General features: G+C 43.7%; 1 protein-coding gene across 1 annotated transcript in view; it reads left to right on the forward strand.

The window, feature by feature from the left end:
• ADAM12 (ADAM metallopeptidase domain 12) overlaps positions 1 to 24,245 on the forward strand; it is a 277,330-nt gene that overhangs the window by 171,676 nt on the left and 81,409 nt on the right. The window contains exons 7-10 of the mRNA XM_066621438.1: positions 3,957 to 4,022; positions 9,297 to 9,368; positions 11,367 to 11,536; positions 12,325 to 12,409. Coding sequence (XP_066477535.1) covers positions 3,957 to 4,022; positions 9,297 to 9,368; positions 11,367 to 11,536; positions 12,325 to 12,409 — 393 coding nt within the window. The remainder of the gene's footprint in view (positions 1 to 3,956; positions 4,023 to 9,296; positions 9,369 to 11,366; positions 11,537 to 12,324; positions 12,410 to 24,245) is intronic.

The following is a 24,245-nucleotide window of genomic DNA, read 5'->3' on the forward strand; positions in this document are numbered from 1 at the left end:
AGCACTTCACTCAGCCCCTCCCTTCACCAATGCAAAATGATCACCTTTCTTTCACATGCTGGGCGAAGGGAGGGGTCCGCAGGAGAGAGAAGGATTGATAGATTGTTAGCCTGCTGCCCTTTCTCTCATTAAGGAGGCTGTTGTTAAAGGACTGTTCAGTTTTGAAAACTGATTTTAAAGGGATGCATTTTTCCCCTTCGCCAGGGATCAGCACGTTCTTTCTCATTTGCAGGGGCCATTCGTGTTGAGTCAAATCTGTGTATAAAAAATCCGTGTATAAATAGACTGGACCTGTATTTTAAAACAAATAACCTATTCAGGAAACACACCATCCAGGCAACTCTTGGAAAAGATTAATAATGTTCAGCAGGCACCACAAGTACATGAGCTTAAGCTGTTGTAGTCAGCTCTGTATCTCCAAGAGCACTATTGTTCCATCAGTGTTTTTCTCCAGGTGGCTTAAACACCTCAGAGCAGGCAAATGCCAGTGCCTGCTTCTCTGAACAATTCTGAGTGCCCCCAAACCATTCAAAAACTAATCCCAAACAAGTAGTGATTGCTGAATGTGATTTGGTCTGGATCCACATAGGCATCCCAGTTTTTCTTGTAAAATGTTGCTGATGCAGTTGAAATGTTTCTCAGTAGCACAGAACATACAGAGTGGTTCTCTTGAGATAGCCCTCGAAATTTCAAATCCACAGGGAAAAAATACAGTAAAATAAAACAAAGTACATTTATTCACAGGAGATCAGAACGGCATGACATTTGCATGTGAAAGAAAATAAATTCAGATTCTAGCTAAAGTAAGAAAACAAACCATGCACACACTAGAAAAAGGTATAAATAGGTATTATTTTCCTTGTTTGCAAGGACCTTTGTTCAAGCCATTTCCACAACGAAGGCACACACGTGTTGCTAGGTTCCTCCAGCACAGGGCAGTGTGTTGAAATTGTTATCAGGAACAGAGAATGCTGAACTTCTGGTGGGTCACTCATATTATGCTTTGCTCAGTTACACTTTGTGTATTCTAAACACAGACAGCTTGATCCTAGCAGTACGCTCTGCTGCAATGGTTCTTGTGTGAGGCACACTTTGTATTAGTTGGGTTTCTGACAACGGTCACCAAAATCAGATGTGTGGATCTGTGCCAGCATAACTGGTTTCATAGTGTCTATGTCAGCAAGCTGTTCTTGGCTCTGCCTCCTTTTTCCCTTTCTGCATCCCACATAATGGCTTTCCGCAAGGCAGCAGTTCTGAGTCTGGTGATGGTTACTGTTCCCTGCAGAATGTTAGCACACAGGCTAAGACCCACAGTACTGTGCCTACATGTCGTCCCTGGTTCTGCCAAGGACACCAGTTATGTCTTGATGCTGTTGTGGTGCTGAGTGAATCCCATCTTCTAGACCAGGGGCGTCCAAACTTTTTGGCAGGAGGGCCACATCATCTCTCTTTCAAATTTGAATAAATTTACATAAATGAATATATTAGAGATGGAACTTATATGAATGAATGAAGGTCTTGCAATAGCTCAAGGCCTATAAAAGGCCTTGCACAAAGCAAGGCCAGCCTGTCCTTTGCTGCCACATCACAGGTGTGAAACAGGAAGTGGTGGAGGGAGCCCTCATCCCACAGCTTACACGAGAGGTCGAACGGTTGGCTGTCATGCTAAGAGCAGTTGCATCAGGTCAGCACGGGATCTAGCAAACCTCCGGAGGGCTAGAGGCTCACTGGAGACTGGGGACTCCCTGAGGGCCGGATTGGGAATCCTTGAGGGCTGCAAGTGGCCCCAGGATTGGGGTTTGGGCACCCCTGTTCCAGACCACTATGTAGAATCAGGGCTTCTACATAAAAAAAAAAATTATAGAGCTACTACACTTTTGGAATCTTTGTCATTAGGTAGGTATTCTTTCAAGATGTGAACACTGGTGAATGAGCTGGGCAATAAAGAGTGTTTCAGCAATCCACAAATAAGCTTGCTTATTAAATCTTGCCTGGAAACTCCAGGTTTAGTGTTTCAGACTGACTCAGCTTGTTAGGCAGTCTCTTTCAGAAATCAAGAATTGGAAATCCAATTTGTACTAAATTGCCTTAGTCATTTTTTTTTTTAAGTTGGGAGTCATTTATTTAGATTCAAGATAACAGACAATTATTTTTTGGGGTGGGGTGGTAGCTCAGTGGTGAGTACCTGCTTTGCATGCAGAAGATACCAGGTTGAATCCCTGGCATTTTCTGGGAAAGTTTGGGAAAGACGTCTGCCTGAAACCCTGGAGGCACTACCAGTCAGAAAACTTATCAAATTAATCTGATTCAGTATAAAGCAGCTTTTGTTCAGTATGACTAGCAAAAAAACTCTAGCCTAAAGTTGATAATACTGTAGAGAGTTCTCGCACATGTATGCTTTGGAAAGAGAGGTAGTCTGCTTGCTTGGAATAAAACATTCCAGCAACATATCCTGTTACATAGGACAATGTTTCTCAAACAGTGGGTCAGGACCAACTAGGTGGGTTGCAAGCCAATTGCAGGTGGGTCCCCATTCATTTCAATGTGTATTTTATTTTTAATATATTAGACTTGATGATATCATGGTAGGTGACTATATTTGGGGAAATGTGACAGAGCTGTATGTGATAGTGAATGGGGCTTACTCTCGGGTAAGTGTAGATAGCATTGCAGCCTTTGGGATGTTGGGGGATGTTTTTTAAACAGATCAGCAACTGCTTTGGAGTGTTAGGAGAATTTTTCTTTATTTTAAATAAATTGTTAAACTTATACTTACTGTGAACTTTTAATTTACTTAGAGCCCAATCCTGAGCTTGATGCTCTGGCTTTGTGCCAGAGCGCACTGTCGCAAATTTGACATAAGGCACATCTGCGAGTCTTACCACTGGGCCAGTGCCAGTCCTAACCCAGTGCTGGCCAGCGCTGGGCTAGCGCCGGGTGGGCGCCCGTCCTCCATTGCTCAGCAGTCTCATGGACCACTGAGCCGTGGCACGGTAAGTAGCGGTGGGGGTGGGGAGGGGGGTGGGGAGGAGGTGTCCTGGGGAGGGGAAGGTGTGGGGAGGGCGGAGAGAGGGCAGGTGGGAGGTGTGACGGGGAAGCGGGGGCGGAAAGAGAGCTGACGGGAGGCGTGCTGGGGGAGGGAGGCAGGAGGCGGGTCTGGAGGAGCTCAGCTCCATCAGATTCTGTCCATTTGTGTAGGGCTTGGCACCCTACACGAACTCCTTTACTTTACTGCCGACCTTTTGGTTGGCGGTAAAGTGAGTAGCCCCATTGCAAGGCTGCTTCCCTTACCCAGGAGAAGGGGATGAAAGTCCCCTTCTTCCAAGGCGCTGCCCATAGCAGGCTGAGGCACGCAGGATGCGGCAGCAGTCATTCTTGGCACCGCTGCAGCTGCGCACCCCGGGCAGCTCAGGGTTGGGCTGTTAATTGATTGATTTGATTTTGTTGTATGAGGTGTTAAAAATTCTTCTGCTTGATGATGTCACTTCTGACCATAACATTACTTCCAGTGGGTCCCGACAGACTGTCGTTCTAAAAAGTGGGTTGGGGTGCTAAAAAGTTTGAGAACCACTAACATAGGAAATATCAGTTGAATACACACTTAGATTTGCACACTTAGGAATTGCCTTAGTATAGTATAGAAACACTTAGGTATACCTTAGTATAGTGAGTAGAACACTGTCTCATTCTTTTGTTGATGTTCTGGTTATTTTTCATATGAATCTTGTGTCAATATTTTTCTTAGTCATTTGGTTATTTAAGGCATATACAACAGTTGAGTTCTTACTTATTAAAACTATGTCTTGGCTTTGTGAATTAGCAGTTCTGTGGGCAATGAATACTGAAAATGGTGCACAAATATATATAAATATGTGTTCATATTCCTAATAATAATATTTGGAGATCTAGATCATCTTGAAATGCTAACAGCGTTAATCTTATCTTTCTTTTGGTAGCACAAGAGAGAAGCCCTAAAATCCACCAAGTATGTAGAGCTTGTTATTGTGGCTGATAATCGAGAGGTAAGCAAAATCTAGAGTGAAAGATGTAACTTGTGTATATAAATATATTGGCATATTACGTCCTATATTCATAAGTTAGTGGAGTAATATCTTGATTTTTTTTAACTTCCTGCAGCGCACTGCAGTCCTGCAGTTTCAGGATTTGCAAGTGCAAAAGGGTCACAAAAACATGTCTCACAGATCCCTCAACCAACAAGAAGAAGACAGAAGAGAAAATGTATCCCCTATAAAGGGGGTTCTCAAACACCTCAGGATTAAAACTCCTGATGTAAGTTCTTTCGGGGGAGGGGGAAGTTAGTGACACGATCCCCAGGATCGTGACACTGTTGAGGGGTGGGGCTGTTCTTTACTTACAGAATGAAGCAGCAGCGTCCCAGGGGTGCGAGGAGCTCTGTGGACGCCTCCTCAGGGCTCCCCAAGGCGCTGAAAATGAAAATAGAACTATTGCGACCCACTTCCAGTTCCATAATCACAAACCAAAAGTGGGTGGCGATCATTCTATTATCATTTTCAGTGCCTTGGAGAACCCTGTGCAGGTTCTCCACAGGGCTCCCCGCAGTGTCGGGATGCTGCTGCTTCATTCTGTGAGTAAAGAACAACCCCTACTGCCCAAACAACAGTGCGCATCACTAACTTCCCCCCCTCCCTGTCCCTTAAAGCAGTGGTACTCAAACTTCTCCCTTGACCCCCGTGGCTGTTGGCCATGACTCCCCATCATGTTCCTGAGGGCTGGAAGTGACATCAGTAAACAGGATGTGGCCAGAAATATTAAATATATTAAATATAATATTATAATATGATATTTATTATAATATATTAAATATTAAATATATATTAACTATATTAATATTAATTATATTAATTGTATCATTAGTTAAATGCAGATCTTAAAAGTATATTATTAATACACAGCAATATACATGCTTTATAAATGATCAGCTGCTGATCACTGTTGGAGACAGGATGCTGGAGTAGGTAGATTTTGTCTGGTCCAGGAGGACTCTTTTTTTTTTTTTTTAACTTTGTAAGCATACCAATAGAATTGTTTTATCAAATGAACTTTGTGAACAACCAATCTGACCAACATTACACATACACACACACCCCTGTGGACCCCAATCCAACTAGTCATTTCTCCCATTCTCCTTGGATAGGATTGAACCCTTTATTAATTGAATGAAATTAAATTTTTCCAGCAGCCGGTGGGGAAAACAAAAATAGACCATGAAAATATATCAGAGCTGGTAAGGGTTTGGTTAGGAAGCTGATTTGTCTCCTGTGCTAGGAGATGCACAGCTCAAGCCTATGCATGTCTACTCTGAAGTAAGTCCCATTAGAGTCAATGGGGCTTACTCCAAGGAAAGTGTGGATAGGATTAGGCTGGCAATCACTTCATCAATGGCTGATAAGTATTCCCTTGAAATAGCAAGATTCATCACTTTAAAAATACAGTCCTTCCTCTTCAGTCAAACAACAAGATTAATAAATCACTTTAAAAACAGTGCCCTTTTTCTGCTCCTGGCCAAGTAAAGTGTGTGCTTGTCTCTCCCCTCTCCCTTTGCCAACTGCATGGAAGCAACTTTAAGACTCCTGGTGACTGGTAAAATAGGAAGCATTTTATTTGGGGAGGGGGAGGAAAGCGGGAAGATTTGGAGATCAAAAGGGGGGAGTGAAAGGGGGGAGTAAAAGAGGGAGGGGCTGGAAAGAGAGATTTCACTTTGATGAGAAGTGATCCCAGGCTGGGAACTAGGAACCAACCAGACAAGGATCAGCGAGGGTTAAGGACTGCAAGCTGAGCATGCTTGGAAGAGGGCGGGGTGGCAGCAGCCACTCTCACAGCTGAGCACTCCTGTTTCTTCTGCTTTAAAAAAAAGTGCAGACTATGGGCAGAAGACTGGCTCGTATTCCGCCCAGGAGTGTGACTGTATCGCTGCGAGAGGACATCCCGAGCCTCCCCTTTGAGTTCCAGGCACCGTCCTAAAGAGCCGCGCCTCACTGAATAACACTGCCTTAAAGGGTAGAGCTGAAGGTTGTCATGATGCCCCAATTTGAGAACCTCTGCCCTATACCTAAACCTGTTAATTCATGTTAGCAGTTCCTCTTTTCACTCACTTTAATGCTCTCCAGGTCTTCAATAAATTACCTTTGTCTATTTCCTACTGACACTTGGAAATTATAGTTTTGTAATGAAGGTGGGCCTATAGAGAGGTAGCCTACAGAGTTCTGAGCACTCATGGAAAACTACCATTCCCAGGGTTCTATGGAGAAAGCCATGATACAGTTGTGACAATGGGATCAGCAGTAGCATTGTAGAAAGTGTCTCCATTGAACTATTGTAGTTAGGAAATTAAGTACCAACTGTAGGCTTTAAGAAACCCAAAACAGAGTTGTAGAATACTTTAGGTGGGCTGAGTAAGTTCAAAGTGGTGGAAGACATGGCAACTGCCAGCATATCTCCTAACATGGATGTTATTTGGAGTGTGCAAGTTCATAGGCATATATAAAACTCTTGCTAACTGAGCAAAGAAGAACCTTGCGAAGTGGTGCCCCCTTATATTTAACAGTGGAAGAACAACTTTTCCTCTTCACCTCAACATTGAGTATTTTCCAATGGCTGTTACTGGTGTCTTCCATATTTTTTTATTATTGTGAGCCATTTGGGGATAGGGAACCATTTATTGATCTATTATACTATGTATAAATGCATAACAACAACAGCAACAACGGGAAAAAAATACAAAGATTTACAAATAGAAATTGGAAGGTTGTGGCAGAAGAAGACCAAAGTGATCTCAATGGTGATTAGCACCCTCAATGCTATTCCAAAACACCTTGAAGATTGCCTGAACAGCATTGGGGTCACAGAAATTACCATCAATCAACTGCAGCTTTCATTTTGGGATGGAATTTATAATATTAAAATAGGATAAAAGTCAGACATCCCAGGCCCTTGGGAAGGACTCGATGTCCAGATAAAACAAACCAGTCAATAATACCTACTTGAATGTGTGAAAATGTAGTAGTAGTAGTAGTAGCAGTAGCAATAGAAGTAGTTAAGAGTATTGATGCGTTTGGGGTAACTGACCCTTGCATAACATAATACCCACAACAGGAGAATTTAGGGCATGGATTTTAGGTATCCTGAGTGTAGGTCTTGCTGAACAGGCCTTGCTGAGGAAGAATCAGCATGGCGTCTGTAAGGGTAAGTCTTGCCTCAGGAACCTTTTAGAATTCTTTGAAAAGGTCAACAGGCATGTGGATGTGGGAGAACCCGTGGACATTATATATCTGGACTTTCAGAAGGCATTCGACACGGTCCCTCACCAAAGGCTACTGAAAAAACTCCACAGTCAGGGAATTAGAGGACAGGTCCTCTCATGGATTGAGAACTGGTTGAAGACCAGGAAACACAGAGTGGGTGTCAATGGGCAATTTTCACAATGGATAGAGATGAAAAGCAGTGTACCCGAAGGATCTGTGCTGGGACCGGTGCTTTTCAACCTGTTCATAAATGACCTGGAGAAAGGGGTGAGCAGTGAGGTGGCTAAATTTGCAGACGACACCAAACTTTTCTGAGTGGTGAAGACCAGAAATGATTGTGAGGAGCTCCAGAAGGATCTCTCCAAACTGCAGAATGGGCAGCAAAATGGTAGATGCGCTTCAATGTCGGTAAGTGTAAAGTCATGCACATTGGGGCAAAAAAATCAAAACTTCACATATAGGTTAATAGGTTCTGAGCTGTCTGTGACAGATCAGGAGAGAGATCTTGGGGTGGTGGTGGACAGGTCGATGAAAGTGTCGACCCAATGTGCGACGGCAGTAAAGAAGGCCAATTCTATGCTTGGGATCATTAGAAAAGGTATTGAGAACAAAATGGCTAATATTATAATGCCATTATACAAATCGATGGTAAGGCCACATCTGGAGTATTGTGTTCAGTTCTGGTCACCATATCTCAAAAAGGACATAGTGGAAATGGAAAAGGTGCAAAAGAGAGCGACTAAGATGATTACCCTTCCTTATGAGGAAAGGCTATGGCGTTTGGGCCTCTTCAGCCTAGAAAAGAGAAGCCTGAGGGGAGACATGACTGAGACATACAAAATTATGCAGGGGATGGACAGAGTGGATAGGGAGATGCTCTTTACACTCTCACATAATACCAGAACCAGGGGACATCCACTAAAATTGAGTGTTAGGAGAGTTAGAACACACAAAATAAAATATTTCTTTACTCAGCGTGTGGTTGGTCTGTGGAACTCCTTGCCACAAGATGTGGTGACGGCATCTGGCCTGGATGCCTTTAAAAGGGGATTGGACAAGTTTCTGGAGGAAAAATCCATTATGGGTTACAAGCCATGATGTGTATGTGCAACCTCCTGATTTTAGAAATGGGCTATGTTAGAATGCCAGATGCAAGGGAGGGCACCAGGATGAGGTCTCTTGTTATCTGGTGTGCTCCCTGGGGCATTTGGTGGTCTGCTATGAGATACAGGAAGCTGGACTAGATGGGCCTATGGCCTGATCCAGTGGGGCTGTTCTTATGTTCTTATGTAGGTGTTATTCAGCAAAACAGGGGTCTTCCACAACTGTTTAATGAACATTAATTGGGGTCCTTGGGCTTAATATTGCATTTTTTAAGCTTAGACACAAGAGGACTGTGGTTGACTTGCACAAATAGCAACATTTTGTGGTGCTGGTCTTCAGATGTCGTTTACCAGTTCCTGAATTAAGCAAGACTACATAAATTGCAAAAGAGCTTGAAAAACAAATACATAAGACAGATTGTCGAAAGCAGCTCAACTTGCTGAAGTGCAACCAAAAATGAAGAAAAAAAAACGTGTTTTGAATTATTTTTCAATTTGCATTTTTTCCCCATTTCAAAATGACAGATTTTGCCTCTTGAACACCTCTGGTTAAATAGCAAGCTCTTTTTCTTCCTATGGCAGAGAGACAGCTAAAAGGAGAGCCTTTCTCTTTGCATAATAAGATGGGTCCCAATGAGACAGCTGTGTGGGAGTAGGGGATTTCTGAGAATCCTTTTTGTTGTTGTTGTCACTGTTTGAAAAACGACATCCTTTTGCACAATCTCTGCTCATTTGAAAGTAAGTTTGGTTCTTCTGTAAGCAGTGGGAGTTTGCCTCTGGCCCCTCTTGTATGTAAAACCCAGATGTCACTGTTAATACCATTTTTAAAAATGCAGGATTATGCTGGTAGAATAATAACAACTATAATAGAAATGTAAATGGTTCAATGTTACATCAAGATTTCTTCTAGTTTCAGAGACAGGGCAAGGATGTGGAGAAAGTGAAACTGAGGCTGCTAGAAATGGCAAACTACGTCGATAAGGTAAAGGCAAAATCTTCTATTGCTGTGTTATAGTCTGCTTTCCAAAAGGTGCAATACTGATCTTACTGAAGTCAGTCCTCATTGAGAACGCTTGTGTGGAAGCAGTATAAAGCAATCATAAATAAAAACATTTTAATGGAGTTCAAGCCTGCAGCTTCTGAGTAGGCATGCATAGGACTGGACAATCTTACAAATTACACTTCCTATGAAAGTGAGTAGCGTGGTCAAAACCTCCAGTTCTTTAGTAAATACATCAGATTCATGGCCCAAATTGATTGGCTAGGTTAAGATACATATAAAGCAAAATCATGGTTTTTGCAAACTATAGTTAAAAACCCATTCCATGATTTTAGCTGCCTAACACAGAAACCATGGTTTAGTGCTACTTGTCAACTTTAGCAACTTAATTCTGCTTAGAACTTAGCTTCACAAGATCTCTCTTGTCTTTTGACAATTAGCAATGGCCCTAACTATTGCTTGTTAGCTCAGACATAATGGGAAACCACAGTTAGCATAAACAGGTTTGCAAACCAGCTTCAGACCAGTTTCAGATCTGGTTTGTTGACTCAATAAACCTCAGTTAATGGGCATGTTTGGGTTCACACAAAACTATGATTTAGAGCCCTGTCCCATCCAGCTTTCCAGTGCTAATGCAGCCATGCCAACAGGACGTGCACTGTATTGCACTGGGGAGTGGGGCACTCATGGAGGCCTCCTCAAGTTAAGGGAATGTTTGTTCAGTTATCTTGGGTCTGCATCGCAGCAGTATTGAGCCTGGAAAGTTAGATAGGATTGTAGCCTTAGTTAAGCCAAACTTATATCCCAATCCAAAGTTACCCTACCACAGTCGCAGCACCCACACTGGGTGTCACAAATGTGCCATAAAGTACATTTGTGACACCCAGCGAGTAAGCAGCACTGGTGGGGAGGCCTGCACTACCCCATCGACACTGCAGTGGGAGCCCTAGCTCCTGGCAGACAGCAGGTAAGTGTTTAGTGGTGTGGGGAAGGTGGCAGGAGGGCATGGGGGAGGCGTTCCCAGGCAGAAGGAGAGTGGAAAGAGGGTGGAACAGAGGAAGGGACAGGCCTGGGAGGGGAGTGGAAGAATCCTATCTTCTGTGTCGGGCTCAAAAGACACAGAGAAGCCTCATTGAGCAGGTTTGGGCTTTAGTCAGAGTAAGTGGACAAATGTCCCTTACCCTTAGGAGACCCCCAGCCTGCTCAGTTCCAGTACAGGATGCAGTGGTAGCCACTGCTCCTGTGCTGTATAGGTTTGAATCCAGTCGTTCAGCCTTATTTCAGTTTAAATGAGCTGTTTAAAAGTTTACAGAGTCATCTTCCAGGAATATAGTATGAGAGGTTCATTGATGCAAACCTTAATAAGTTTGAAATGTGAAAATTATTTCGTATGTTCTGTGACTGGCAAAGGGTTTTGAACCTCAGAATCATTCTGGGAAAATAAAAAGTTGGAAAAATCTTGGCCAAAAGCTAGGGGGCCAACATGTATGTTAAAAAAATTCTTTCTAGTCCTTTTCAGTGACTAGGTGGCCAAGAAAAGATCTTGTGCATGGTGAGGAAGTAAGAGCATGACACCTGCTGGGCTTATCTATCATATCTCCAAGACCACTGGACATCCGCTCATGTGCATAACCTTTGAATAGGGCAAATATGGATAACATAGAACACTCCTGAACAGAGTGCTTGATACCCCACTTACAATGTGGTAGTCAGTGCACAATTTGGGCTTTGATTTTGTATGTAGACCTTCTTCAAACATTATGGCCACGCATAGGTGCCTAGAGTGTTGGAGATGGGATAGGAACAACAAGGGAATTGGAAGGCATGATCTTATTCATCCACTTCAGTACAGACAAGAATACCATGTGATCTGGGCCTGTATCATATTAGATGTTACAATTTGCTGGATTTTGCTCCCATTTATTAATTTAAGAAATACCATCAACAGAATTCAGAATATTGACTTGGTTTTTTCATCAGTTCTTTAGGCCACTAAATATTCGAATAGCCTTGGTTGGAGTGGAGATCTGGAATGATGTGGATAAGTGTACAATAACCCAAGACCCCTTCACCAGCCTCCATGAATTTCTGGACTGGCGAAAGTTGAAACTACTACCTCGTAAACCCCATGACAATGCACAACTAGTGAGGTAGGCCTACTGGTGCAAGACCAGAACACTGCAAAAGAATTTCATCATCTAAAAAGTATGATAGTGAACTATAGATGTTTGAAATTATTAAATACTAGTGAAATGCCTCTTATTATTGCAGGCAGGATGTGTATGTGTAGAGAAGACCTGTACGTTGCCAACATCCCTAGAATATGTTGTGCAAACATCCTGAGAAACACTTCACCCAGATATGGGGTTCCTCTGGGTGAACACCTGTCTTTCAATGGGTTTTGTTCCTACTATAGCTTTGGTTTCTTTTGTCTCACTTTGCAATACTCCCATATGAACTTGCCTGGCCACAGCATTCATCATCAGAGGCTCTGCTCCATGTCCCATCACTTGCAGAGTTGTGCTTGGTGGGGTATGGGACAGGGCCACCAATCAGTAGTGGCAACTAGATTGTGGAACTCCTTCCCCCGAGAGGTATAGCTGGTCCATTTGCTATCTGCTTTTAACCAGGCAGTAAAAACATTTGTTGTTTTCAACCCAGACTATTTTTTTTAGTTTTGATGGTGTTTTTCGTTAGTGTCTCCTGATTATTTATTGTTTAATCACAAATTTGATATTGTTTTTAGGATGCAGTCTTAATGTATTGTTATATACCCTGATGGCCCTTTTAGTGGGATAGAAGCCTTATTCAATGGCGATGCCAGATTGCTGGGGGACATAGTTTCCTCATGGCATCCACCACCTGTCCTTAGTGGCACTTTAAGCCTTCTTTCAAAAGGTGACTTTCATTTACACTTCCTTTCTCTTTTTTCCATCAGTGGAGTATATTTCCAAGGTACTACCATTGGTATGGCACCTATAATGAGCATGTGTACTGAAGAGCAATCTGGAGGTATTGTTATGGTAAGTACTGGCAGTAATAATAGCAGCAGTTCGCACATATATAGCACTACACGTGCAAATCACTTCCCATGTATTATCTGGATGAAATCCTTACAATTCCTCTGAAATTAACCACATAGTATTATTAACCACATTATCTAGCTGGAGAGCTGATGCTGAAAGGGAGGACCTTCTCTAAGATCATGGTGAGTTCATGGCAGAGATGAGATTCAAACCAGGGAAATCCTGATTCTCAACTCAGTCTCCTACAGCCCAATCCTATCCCCTATCTGCCCAGACCATGCAGCTGGTTTTGTATGCAGCTGCTACATATAATGCCACTGATGGTGAATGTATTGCATGCTATGGGAGTGGGGTGACTAGGAAGCCCAGGAGAGGTAAGTAAAGATCTTTTTTTACTTACCTCCCTGTAGCCAACCTAGCTTCCAGTGAGTCTCCTTGAACCTATTCTAGCACATTGCCCAATCTTATGCTAATAGATTGCGAGATCTGTCAGCATAAGGCCCTGATAGGAATGCCTGTGATAGGAATAGTCACTATGCTGCACCAGCTCTCAAAACCTTTCCTAAATGAGTCTGAGAAAACCCCAAACCAGACTAGTACAGCTATTTTCAACCACTGTGCCGTGGCACACTGGTGTGCCGCAAATGGTCTGCATGTGTGCCGTGGGAGTTAGGGGGAGGGTCATTTATTAGTAGGACCAATGGGCGATGTGAGCCCCCCACTGGCAGCATGGTGTGCCTTGTCAATTGTCAAAAAACTGATGGTGTGCCTTGATGATTTGAGTACCTTGTCAGTGTGCCATGAGATGAAAAAGGTTCAAAATCGCTGCTCTAGAAACTGACTTTTTCCCCAGCAATACCTGCATATCTGCAGCAATTCTTACTGAAGGACGTGCGTGAACTTGCGGTGTATTAAACTAAAACTGCCACTTAGCCTTTAAATTAAAGGTCATATTTTGAATATTTTCCTTTTCATTCCTGATTAGAGTAATGCATGAGAACTAAAATAGCCTCACAGGATAAAGAGAACAATTTTGTCATTTACCTTTGTTTTCTCGTGCTTGATGGAAAAAGCCCTCTCAAAAATATTTATGAGCTGTTCCGCATTCGCTATGAGCCAAGATAGATATAATTATGAGCCCTCTCACCTAATTGCATATTTTTCAAATTACCCGTAATGGCCTTTTTATTATAACACCAGTTGACAAAGCACTATATGCAGCTGAACTGTGGCAAAGTTTTTATATTAGCTACGTATTTTTTGTTAGACGATATTAATGTTCCTATTTGCCTTTACAATAGAATTACCACATATAACGCCACTTCAGCGCTCCTTAGAACTTGCCACTTCTAATAAATGCAGTATAATCTTATGTTTTAAAAAAAACTAGCTTAAAGAGTTGGACATACACTTCTGCCATCAAAGGTACAGGCTTGCCTCTTCCTTCCTCCTGTTCTCTGGTCTCACCTTTCTTCTATCTAGACCAGGGGTGCGCACACTTTTTTGGCTCGAGAGCTACTTTGAAACCCAGCAAGGCCCGGAGATCTACCAGAGTTTTTTTTACAATGTTCGCGCCATCATAACATATAACATTTATGTGTACAATGTATGTTGGTGTGCCTTGAGCCCCACTGAGTATAACAGGACTTACTCCTGAGTAGACATGCCTAGGATTAGGCTGTGAGGCTGCAGTCCTAGCCACACTTACCTGGGAGTAAGCCCCATTGAGTACAATGGGCCTTACTCCCGGCGTTTCCTCCCAGAGGCACCTGAAGGGGGGGGTCGGCACTCCGCGATCTACTCATTTTGCCTCGCGATCTACCGGTAGATCACGATCCACCTATTGAGCACCCCTGATCTAGATGGAGGATCTTCCTGGTTGATACTCTCCCATTTGCTTCCTCTGCCTATTCTTTTTCTGGTGTCCTTATTCCCCACCCAATCCCCTCCACTCTTCCTTCTAGTTTTTCTCCTGCTCCTTCTAAGTTCTTCTCCTGGTCCTTGCTTTTATATTATCTCTTTTCTCCTCCCACCAGTCCCATTTGACCCAATTTCCTCACTTGTATTCCTCATTGTATTCCACTTCCACCTAGCTTGCCTCCTTCTTCCTTCCTCTCTCTCACTCTTCCTGTTGTCCCCACTTTCCTCCTCTAATACTTTACCCCAGCTGCCTTTCAGCCCTGCCTTTTACGTTCATCCCTGAACTACCTGCCTTGGGTTAACCATAGTGCATGAGGTGACATTAAGTTTTCACAAAATAGCACTAAGGCCGCAATCTTATACACCAGTGATTTTCAACTTTTTTCATTTCACAGCACACTGACAAGGTACTAAAATTGTCAAGGCACACCATCAGTTTTTTGACAATTGACAAGGCACACCATGCTGCTGATGGGGGGCTTACATTCTCTAATGGCCATTCTAATAAATGACCCTCCCCCAAACTTCCACAGCACACCTGCAGATCACTCACAGCACACCAGTGTCCCATGGCACAATGGTTGAAAATGGCTGCTATAACTTACCTGGGAATATGTTCCACTGATCTTAACAGAACCTCCTTCCAAGTAGACATGTATAGGATTGTATTGGAAGCAGTGGTATTGCTAGGGAGGTACTGGGGGTGCAGGGCATACTGGGTGATGCGCACAGGGGGTTGTAGCCAAAGTCTGCTTTTCCATGTGACAGCTCTTCAGGTATTTGAAGGTGACTATACTATCTCTCCTGAGTCAGGCTAAACATATAAAGCTGGCCTTAGGGTGATTGGCCAATTTGACCGAATCAAGCCTTGTGCTTTGGAAGGGTCCCATGCTGCCAGCTTGCTTTGTAGCTGATGCACCAGCATGGAATCGTCCATGCCAAGGCACAGCCAGCAGAGCGCTGTGTGGGTCATCCAGTCTGCCCCAGGTCCACTTAGCCCAAATTGGGCTTCCTGGAAGCAGTTGATGCCATCACATCACTGCCAACAATTTCTAGTTGCCATTCTTCACACACTACACCATCAGCCCCGGGTTCACCATGGTCAGTCCTTGCCGCAGCTACTTGGTCTCAGTTGAGCCTAATTATAAAGTGTGTCAGGATCATTTTGAATCTTGAATGTGTTAGCTATTTCTTGCTGCTTTGTGTCATCTGAAAATGTGATAAGTATCCACTCTACCTCCTCATTTAGGTCACTTATGAAAATGTTGAACAGCATAGGATCCAAGCCAGAGCCTGCTGGCACTCTGCTTGATAACTCTCTCCAAATTAGCACTTGGAATGGCTTTTCAACCAGCTTTGAGACCATGTAACAGTAATAGAATCTACTCCACATTTTACCATATGTTTTGAACCAGCTGAATTTTCTGAGAGGTTGTCAAAGGCTGCCCCATATACATTACCTGGAGGTTACTATGGCAAGAATAACCATGACCAAGCTATGTCGAGCATATTCTTCCCAAATCTTTAATATTACCTTTAGCACTGCGCTCTAATCTATGATGGTCTTTCCTTTAGTGACAGGCACAGTAATGAGTGTAGTGAAGTCTTGCAGCAAGGCTGTTCTAGAATTCCTAAAGGGCTGTCATTCTAATCTCATAACCAGTTCACACAGTTTGCATGATTATGCATAATCGTCCCTCTTGCCTATTTCAGCAAATCATCAAATACTCCATTTTGGGCTTTTACTCTCCCCCCCAATATGTTTGTCATAATTTGTTGCCTTTTACAATTTTCAAAGACAGCATATTAGAATGGTCTGTAGGAGAAAATTGATTTTAGGCAAAACATTTCATTTTTAGCACTACAGCATGTCTAATTACCTAGAGCAGGGGTGTCCAAACTTTTTGGTAGGAGGGCCACATCATCTCTCTTACACTGTGTCGGGTGCCAGGAGAAAAAAAGGAATTAATTTACATTTCAAATTTGAATAAATTTACATAAACGAATATATTAGAGATGGAACTGATATGAACGATTGAAGGTCTTGCAATAGCTCAAGGCCTATAAAAGGCCTTACACAAAGCAAGGCCATCCTTTCCTTCACTGCCACTGCTGCATCACACACGTGAAACAGCAAGCAGTGGAGGGAGTCCTAGGCCCGCAGCTCATGCAAGAGGTTGAACAGTCACCCTCATGCTGAGAGTAGTTGAGTCGGGCCAGCACGGGCTCCAGCAAGTATCCAGAGGGCTAGAGATTCATTGGAGACTTGTGTCTCCCAGCGGGCTGGATTGGGAGTCTCCGAGGGCTGCAAGTGACCCCCAGGTTGAAGTTTGGGCATGCCTGACCTGGAGCTTGAGGGGGTTCGTTCATAAAGATCAGAATTCTTTTTCTTTAATCTCATGATTACAGGCATACCTCCCTATCCATGGGGCTTCTGTTCCAGAAATCCCCACAGCTGACACTGCTGATATGGGCAATCACCTCACCTCCACCCTCTGGAAGTGACAGAAGCTCTTGCCTCTAGTCTAGAGGGTCCTCTGAACTCTCCCTGCATCCAGAGGGAACGTGCATAGGGGTTCTGCAGACCTGATCCACAGATAAGTGAATCCATGAATACAAGATTCACTTTCTGTATTTCTGTAAAGATCCTTGTTGTTTTCATAAATACAATATCTAAATATTATACCGGTGATTATAAAATTTGAAACTTTATTTTCTTCAACCAGCCATTGTTCCCCTGTGTTCTGTGCATTTTTTTGCAGGTGCTTTATTAAATTTAGGGTATTACTAGAGTTAGAAAAGGATGATGGGGCATTTTGGTAGGAACAAATTAAATCACAGTACTTAGATTCAAACCAGTTGAGTTCTGTGCATTTGTATGACATGAATTGTCCGGTTGTAAGACATGCTGGGCAATCTAACCAGTAGTGTTTACAACTAAGCACACTGTGTCAGCACAGTGTCTCAAAACATGTAGTGCTGCCAGTTCTGCAGCATTATTATGTGGCTGATCCAAGTGAATGCAATTGTATTGTAACAAGAATGCTATTGTTGTGTTGTCAAGTGGAAGAGAACCCTTTTTCTAGCCTTTAGTTTAGCTAATAGCTCACGGTGTTCCTTCAGTGTGTCTGGAAGATGTTTCTGCAACAGTTAATTAAGGTTGGAAGCTGCTATTGGCCAGGGTGTGGCTGAAGTAGAGTTCTGTAGCATGTGAGGGGAATTTTCAGCACAAGGCTTTTGTGTGATACATACTGAGCTCGCCCAAATCTTCCCTCATAAAACACAGGCAAGCGACTGGGAGGAAGTATTGGCTAAGGCAGTGTTTTTCAAACTGTGGGTTAGGACCCACTAGGTGGTTCACAAGCCAATTTCAGGTGGGTCGCCATTCATTTCAATATTTTATTTTTAATGTATTAGACTTAATGCTACCAAGGTATGTGACTGCATTTGGGGAAATGTCACAGATCTGTACTTTTAACAGGCTACTATGAAGATGCTTTCTACAAAGATAGTAAATGGGACTTACTCCTGGGTAAGTGTGGGTGGGATTTCAGCCTAGGATTGTTAAAAATTTTCCTGCTTGATGATGTCACTTCCGGTCATGACATCACTTCTGGTGGGTCCTGACAGATTCACATTCTGAAAAGTGAGTCCCAGTGCTAAAAGAGTGAGAACCACTGGGCTAAGGGAGTCCGACTCACTGGGCATGGTTATGGACCCTGTCAGTTGCATGAGCAATGAGACTGACCAACCACACCTGATGAGTGACTCCTGCTTTGCAAGAGAGGAAGCCATTTTGAAGCACAATGTATCAAGCAAGGAAGATTCAGGTCGGAGATTTGTGGTGGGTTCTCAGTTCATGCTGTTTGCTGCTGGAGAAACAGGTACTGCTTTGTAGATCACCACTATCCCTCTAGGTATGTAGCTGCTCAACTTGTTTATCTGTTAAATAAACAAATATTACAAAAGGCACCTTGTGTCTCCAATGATCTTGTATTCAAAAGGAGTCTAATAGCACAGTTGTAGGCTTGTGACTCATAAAAAGTTCCACTGTGTTCAGTGGAGTTTACTCTCAAGTCTGAGACTGCAGTCCCACACTCTCTTTCCTAGAAGTAAGCTCCATTGAATACAATAGGGCTTAGTTCTGTGCAGACGTGGATTAGATTATGCTGTAGATGCCATCCTGATGCTCTTGAACCCCTCACCATGCAAGGAGTGCATAACAATATGAACTTTTTTTAAAAATCGAGTTCTAAACTAAATTAGATGCAAGTATTCCTGCTTATTCCTGACTCATGCTCACGGCAAAATAATTTATTTTAGTTTATTATGTTTGTTCATCACTTTCTCATACAAGTATCCTCAAAATAGGCTTGCATGAAAAAGTTAAAACAGTTGAAACATTATTAAAACATAAAAGTGACAAACATACAAAAACAAGCAACTGTCAGCAATTTAAAAGTCCTGGCTTCCAAAAACCTGATGAAATTATGTTTTTAAAAAGTTCTTACCTGTCTTCAAAAAGCAGGTGTGGGCTTTCTGGGGGAGGGGGTGCATTCCACAGCTCAGGAGCTAACACAGAGAAACCCCTACTCCTAAATGATGGTGCTCTAGCATTCCCAAAATATTTTATCTAGACTAGAGCAACCATTGGCTGTCTCAGAAGATCATGAATCTATCACACATAGCAGACGTGACAGTGCTTCCCAAACTCCTACAGGCAGCACTGTAAGTTGTTGCGGGGGAGGGGAAGGTAGTAACAAAATCCCCAGGATCATGCTGCTGCCAGGGATGGGAGAGTTGTTTTGTTTTTTTTTAACCTACCTGCAGCCAGTGCTGCAGTCCTGGGGGATGCAGGGAGCTCCCTGCACCTGTAAAAGTATAAAACAACAAGAAAAAAAACAGACACTTCCGGTTTTCGCGATAAAATTGGAATTGCCCTTTTTCTCCCTTTTTTTAAACACTTTCGCGGGTTTGGGGCAGAGGGCTCCCTGCACGCCCCAGACCCCTCTGGATTGCAGCACTGGCTGTAGGTAGGTTAAAAAAAAACCCCTCCCATCCCCAGCAGCTGCACGATCCTGGGGATCGTGTTGCTAACTTCCGTCCTTCCTGCCCTTGAAAGGGGCAGGGACAAGTGCGTTCCTTGCTGGTGGATCGTAATCCACTAGTTTGGGAACCACTGAGATATGACATTGGATTGGATCTTCTGAACTAGGCAAGTGGATAATGATCTGGGAGTGGGGAAGGTGTCAACAATGCACTTGTCATAGCTGGATCACTACTTGGTGGCCTGGAGCCTTTGCGGAAGTGAATGACTAGTTTGCTTAGTTCTTGGAGATGGTTGAATCCAAAGGGTTTCCTGAATGCTCTTGCAGAGTTTCTAGTATACATTTTTGGTGGTTCTACTGATGTTCTGGTCTCCTTCTAAAATAGGGATAGCTTGGGTAGTAGACATGATTGCTCCTAGATGTCCTCTCGCATTGTGTAGACTTCCCAGTGACAGGGAAGTTAGACTTCTTTATTGCCACAAGATAGACCTCCAGGTGCATTGCAATCCATGTTTGTTTGTTTCAATTTGAGTGTTCCACCATTGGCTGTCTATGTGCATCCCAACTGCTTCATTTCCCTGAATACAGGAGAGCTATGTTAATTCTGATAATTGAAGAGATAATCTAGAAGCAATCATCTCAACCACCTGGGTCACCTTCCTATACCAAAAACTGGCTCTTCAACAGAAAGACTTGCCAAGTCAATGGAAAAGCTCCAAAATTCAGACTAGGAACCTATTGGATCTTCGCGGTCGACCTCCCTCAGAAAGGACTCTTGTCCCAGCTATGGTCACATTATTTCAATCATCACTTGGATGACAGTACAAAAAACAAATCAAGTGTATAACTTACTGAACGTGCCACACTTTGCAAGTTGCTCTTGGTGTAAATCAATATTTCTTAGGCTGTGGGTCGGGACCCACTAGATGGGTTGTGAGCCAATTTCAGGTTGGTCGCATAGCACCCAGCTCAGCCACCACTGACAATACAGAGCTGCTGGGCAGGGCAAGTCCTGATAGGAGAGATGCATGGTGCTTTGCCCTGAATAGGTGGGAAGATGGACCGGAAAGGGAGGGGCCTGTGGTGGAGAAGGATCCAAGTCTGTGTTCTGCTTTGACTTCTGAACTGGAATGTTTGAATTCCAAGCTATACAAGGTCAACATAAGTGGGCTGTATAATGGGACCTTTGACTGATCACAGCTTAGGTTTAAAACCTAAATAGATGACATTACTTGTAAGTTAATGACATCACTTCTGGTGGCTCCTGACGGATTGTCATTCTAAAAAGTGGGTCCAGGTGCCAAAAAATTTGAGAACCACTGGTGTAAATGGATTACAAAAGCAGAATCTGCACTCTGTTAAACTATTGTGTTTTACAGTTAAAGCCTGTAGTGAATGTCAACTTCAGACAACAATGTTTCACTGAAGCTATTTTGCTTCAGCAAAGTTTTGCTCAGCAGCCCCTCAAATCTGGAATCATAGGAGATTTCCGGTTCTGAGATTATGAAAACTCTTGCTAAAACATTTGACTAATGGAAAGAGTATAAAAACTTGATGAAGTATAAATCAGAAACTTAGAAATGTATTCATTCTTCCAGCATCACATAATTTTCTCATCATCAGTGTGAAAGTTTTTGCATAGTTCATTTAGGATGTTTTGAGACAATCTCTTTCTCTGTGACACTGCATTTCCTGTCTTGACAAGTTCATTATAGATAAGTAATGAAACAGTATTTAGAATGATCCAAAAACGCTAACTCTGCACATGATAATGCTGTCTTGTTCAACCATTCATTGCCCTAATTCAGCTGTAAGACTATTCAGGGTTTTATTTATTATATGGCTATAATGCAGCCATCTGCCCAGGCTTGTGGAGCCTCTGTGCCACTACGTGGGATTTCGCAAGGCTAGGCCCTGCCGTTCCAAGTCTAGTGTGCAGTAATTTGAGCAGAGGCTTTGCCTCCCAATCTGAACTCCACACACGCCAGATGACCTTGGGTGGTGGGCCAGATGTGGCCCATGGTCCATGAGTTGCCAACCCCTTATTCTTCATAAATTCTCTGTACACAAGAAGGACTTGATTTTTCTGATGCTTTTAATCTCAAATGTTCAAAATTCCAGATTTGTAAATCTTAACAAGACAAGTGGTGATCTTTGGGCAGTTTATGGTCCTCATAAGCAAAGGAAAGCACTATATGCTCAGGTCTGGACAACCTCCAGCTCTTGAGTTACTGGTTGCATGGTATAGAACAGGGGGGTCAAACATAAGGCCCAGGGCCGGATGTGGCCCCTGGAAGCTGTTTATTCGGCCCTCAGGCTCTCGGCTGCTGAGCAGTGCTGAGGTGTTACTGCTAAAAGGGCAGCCCCCATGAAAATATCAAGATTTGCATATTTTCTCTTCTGCCATTTGCAGTTAATAAGCTTATATATAACAAAGTACTGATTTCTGGCCATCAGCTGCTTAATAATGTCACTTTCTGCTTAATGACAACACTTCCGGCCCTCAGCAGGCACCCTGAATGCTAACTGGCCCTCTGTATGAAACAAGTTTGACACCCCTGGCATAGGATATTGAAATAGAAAAATGACTAAGGGTATGTGTGTTGTGTATTATATAAACCATTTATAGAAAAGCAGCACAATCCTAAGCATGTCAACTCAGAAGAAAATCCCATTGAGTTCAAAAACACTTACTCCCAAGTAACTATAGGATTACAGCCCTATTGCCAATCCTATTTCCCCTCTGTTCTGCCTGTACTCACATTCTGGCAATGCACTGTGGCTTGTAATTTCACAAAATGTGATATGCTGTTGAATGCTATCAGACCGCTGCTGAAAATGGTGAGCAATCCCCAGCCACGTGGTAGTGGCTCATTTGGCTCCCCACTACCAGTAAAGTGGCATGGGAGGTGGATGGTGGTAGGGAAGGGGGAGTAGCAGGGTAGAGAGAAAAGGATCACGATGGAGTATGGTGCTGCAAGGAGGCATGTTGGGGATGGGTAGGGAGCAGTCATCAGTGACAAAAGCACCACCAATATCCTATGCCCCCCTCCCAACTTTGCCATGCCCCCTTGAGTCCACTCAGATGTCTGCCAGCCAAAGAGCTGGCACAGATCTGAATAGACCCTTAGGGGAACTGGGGGCTTAACCTGGTGATAAGGGGACAAAAGTGCACTTTTAAGATGTTTCCTGATCATCCACTTCCACCTGATCACACACTCCCATCCTGATCACACACTTCCAGTGTGTGCACTGGGATACAGTGCACACACCTCCATGGTGTGATTCCATTGGCTCACATGGCAGTGAATAGGATTAAAGCATTAGGTTACAATACTATACACCTGTGGTTTTCAAACTTGCAGGGAGTTTGCAGTAAGTCTTTGCGGGGGCAGGGGGGAGGCAGTGATGCAGTCCTCAGGATCCCCAGGATCGCACTGCTCAGGGGGGCTGCAGGGGCTTGGTGCACTTGCCCAAGCCCCCTGCAGCCCCCTGGGGGTGTGGGGAGCCCTGTGCAACCTTTGGCAGGGCTTCCCGGGTCAGGGAAGATGACAGCGCGATCTCCTCCCATTTTGCGGAGGCGGAGCGTGATCGTCCCACTCTCACTTTCCCTGACCCGGTGAACCCTGCAGGCGCTCGCGCCCGGCTCCCCACAGCCAGGGACGGCTGCTGCAGGGACTGGAGGGTGCACCCCAGTCCCTGCAGCCTGGTCAAAAGGGAACATGGAGTGATCGCGCACCGCTTCAGGTTTAGCGGAGCAGGGCACGATTGCTCCGCTGTCACCTTCCCTGACCTGGGGGTCCTGCCAAAGGTCTCACAGGGCTCCCCGCACCCCCGGGGGGCTGCAGGGAGCTTGGGGAAGTGCACCAAGCCCCTGCAGCCCCCCTGAGCGGTGCGATCCTGGGGATCCTGAGGACTGCATCACTGCCTCCCCCCTGCCCCCGCAAAGACTTACTGCAAACTCCCTGCAAGTTTGAAAACCACAGGTGTATAGTATTGTAACCTAATGCTTTAATCCTATTCACTGCCATGTGAGCCAATGGAATCACACCATGGAGGTGTGTGCACTGTATCCCAGTGCACACACTGGAAGTGTGTGATCAGGATGGGAGTGTGTGATCAGGTGGAAGTGGATGATCAGGAAACATCTTAAAAGTGCACTTTTGTCCCCTTATCACCAGGTTAAGCCCCCAGTTCCCCTAAGGGTCTATTATGCCTCCTCCCTACCTTCTGGCTGCCCCCGCCCCTTAAGGGGAAAGGGACCAGGACCCTCAGGCTAGGGCATCGCGACGCCCCAGTTTGAATGTCACTGCTATACACACTTACTTGGTAGTAAATCTCATTGAGCTTGATGGGACTAACTTTTGAGTAGACATGAATGGGAATGTGGTTTGTCTTAAAAAATATGAAATGCAACTTAGCTGTGTATAGGGATTTAAAAAATTATATATTTTTATTTACACTTGACTGTTGTTGCAAAGAGACTCTGCTTTCAATTTTGCAGGGTGTTTTAATTTTTTTTTAAAGAAAGAATAACACACACAATTTTGGCAACACACATTTGTATTCATTATTGCAAATTCCAGAAAATCTCAAAAGCTGTATTTTGTTTAATGGATAAAATTGGGACTGGACAGAAAGACATATGGAGTCCCTTTTCACAAAATCTTTTCTCTTCTTGGAAAAAGGGAGTGGCATTCAGTGATCAGTTGGGTGGCATCCAAATATGCAAAACTATTTGCCCATCCTGTGGGGGAGAGAAAATGGACCTGCTTGTTGCCAAGGCAACTGGGTAACCTTCCCACAAAGCACTGCAAACACTGCATAGCATAGTGGTACGAAGATAATGGACATCAATGGTTGCC

Source organism: Tiliqua scincoides, chromosome 3, assembly GCF_035046505.1.
Source record: "Tiliqua scincoides isolate rTilSci1 chromosome 3, rTilSci1.hap2, whole genome shotgun sequence".
Taxonomy (NCBI): domain Eukaryota; kingdom Metazoa; phylum Chordata; class Lepidosauria; order Squamata; family Scincidae; genus Tiliqua; species Tiliqua scincoides.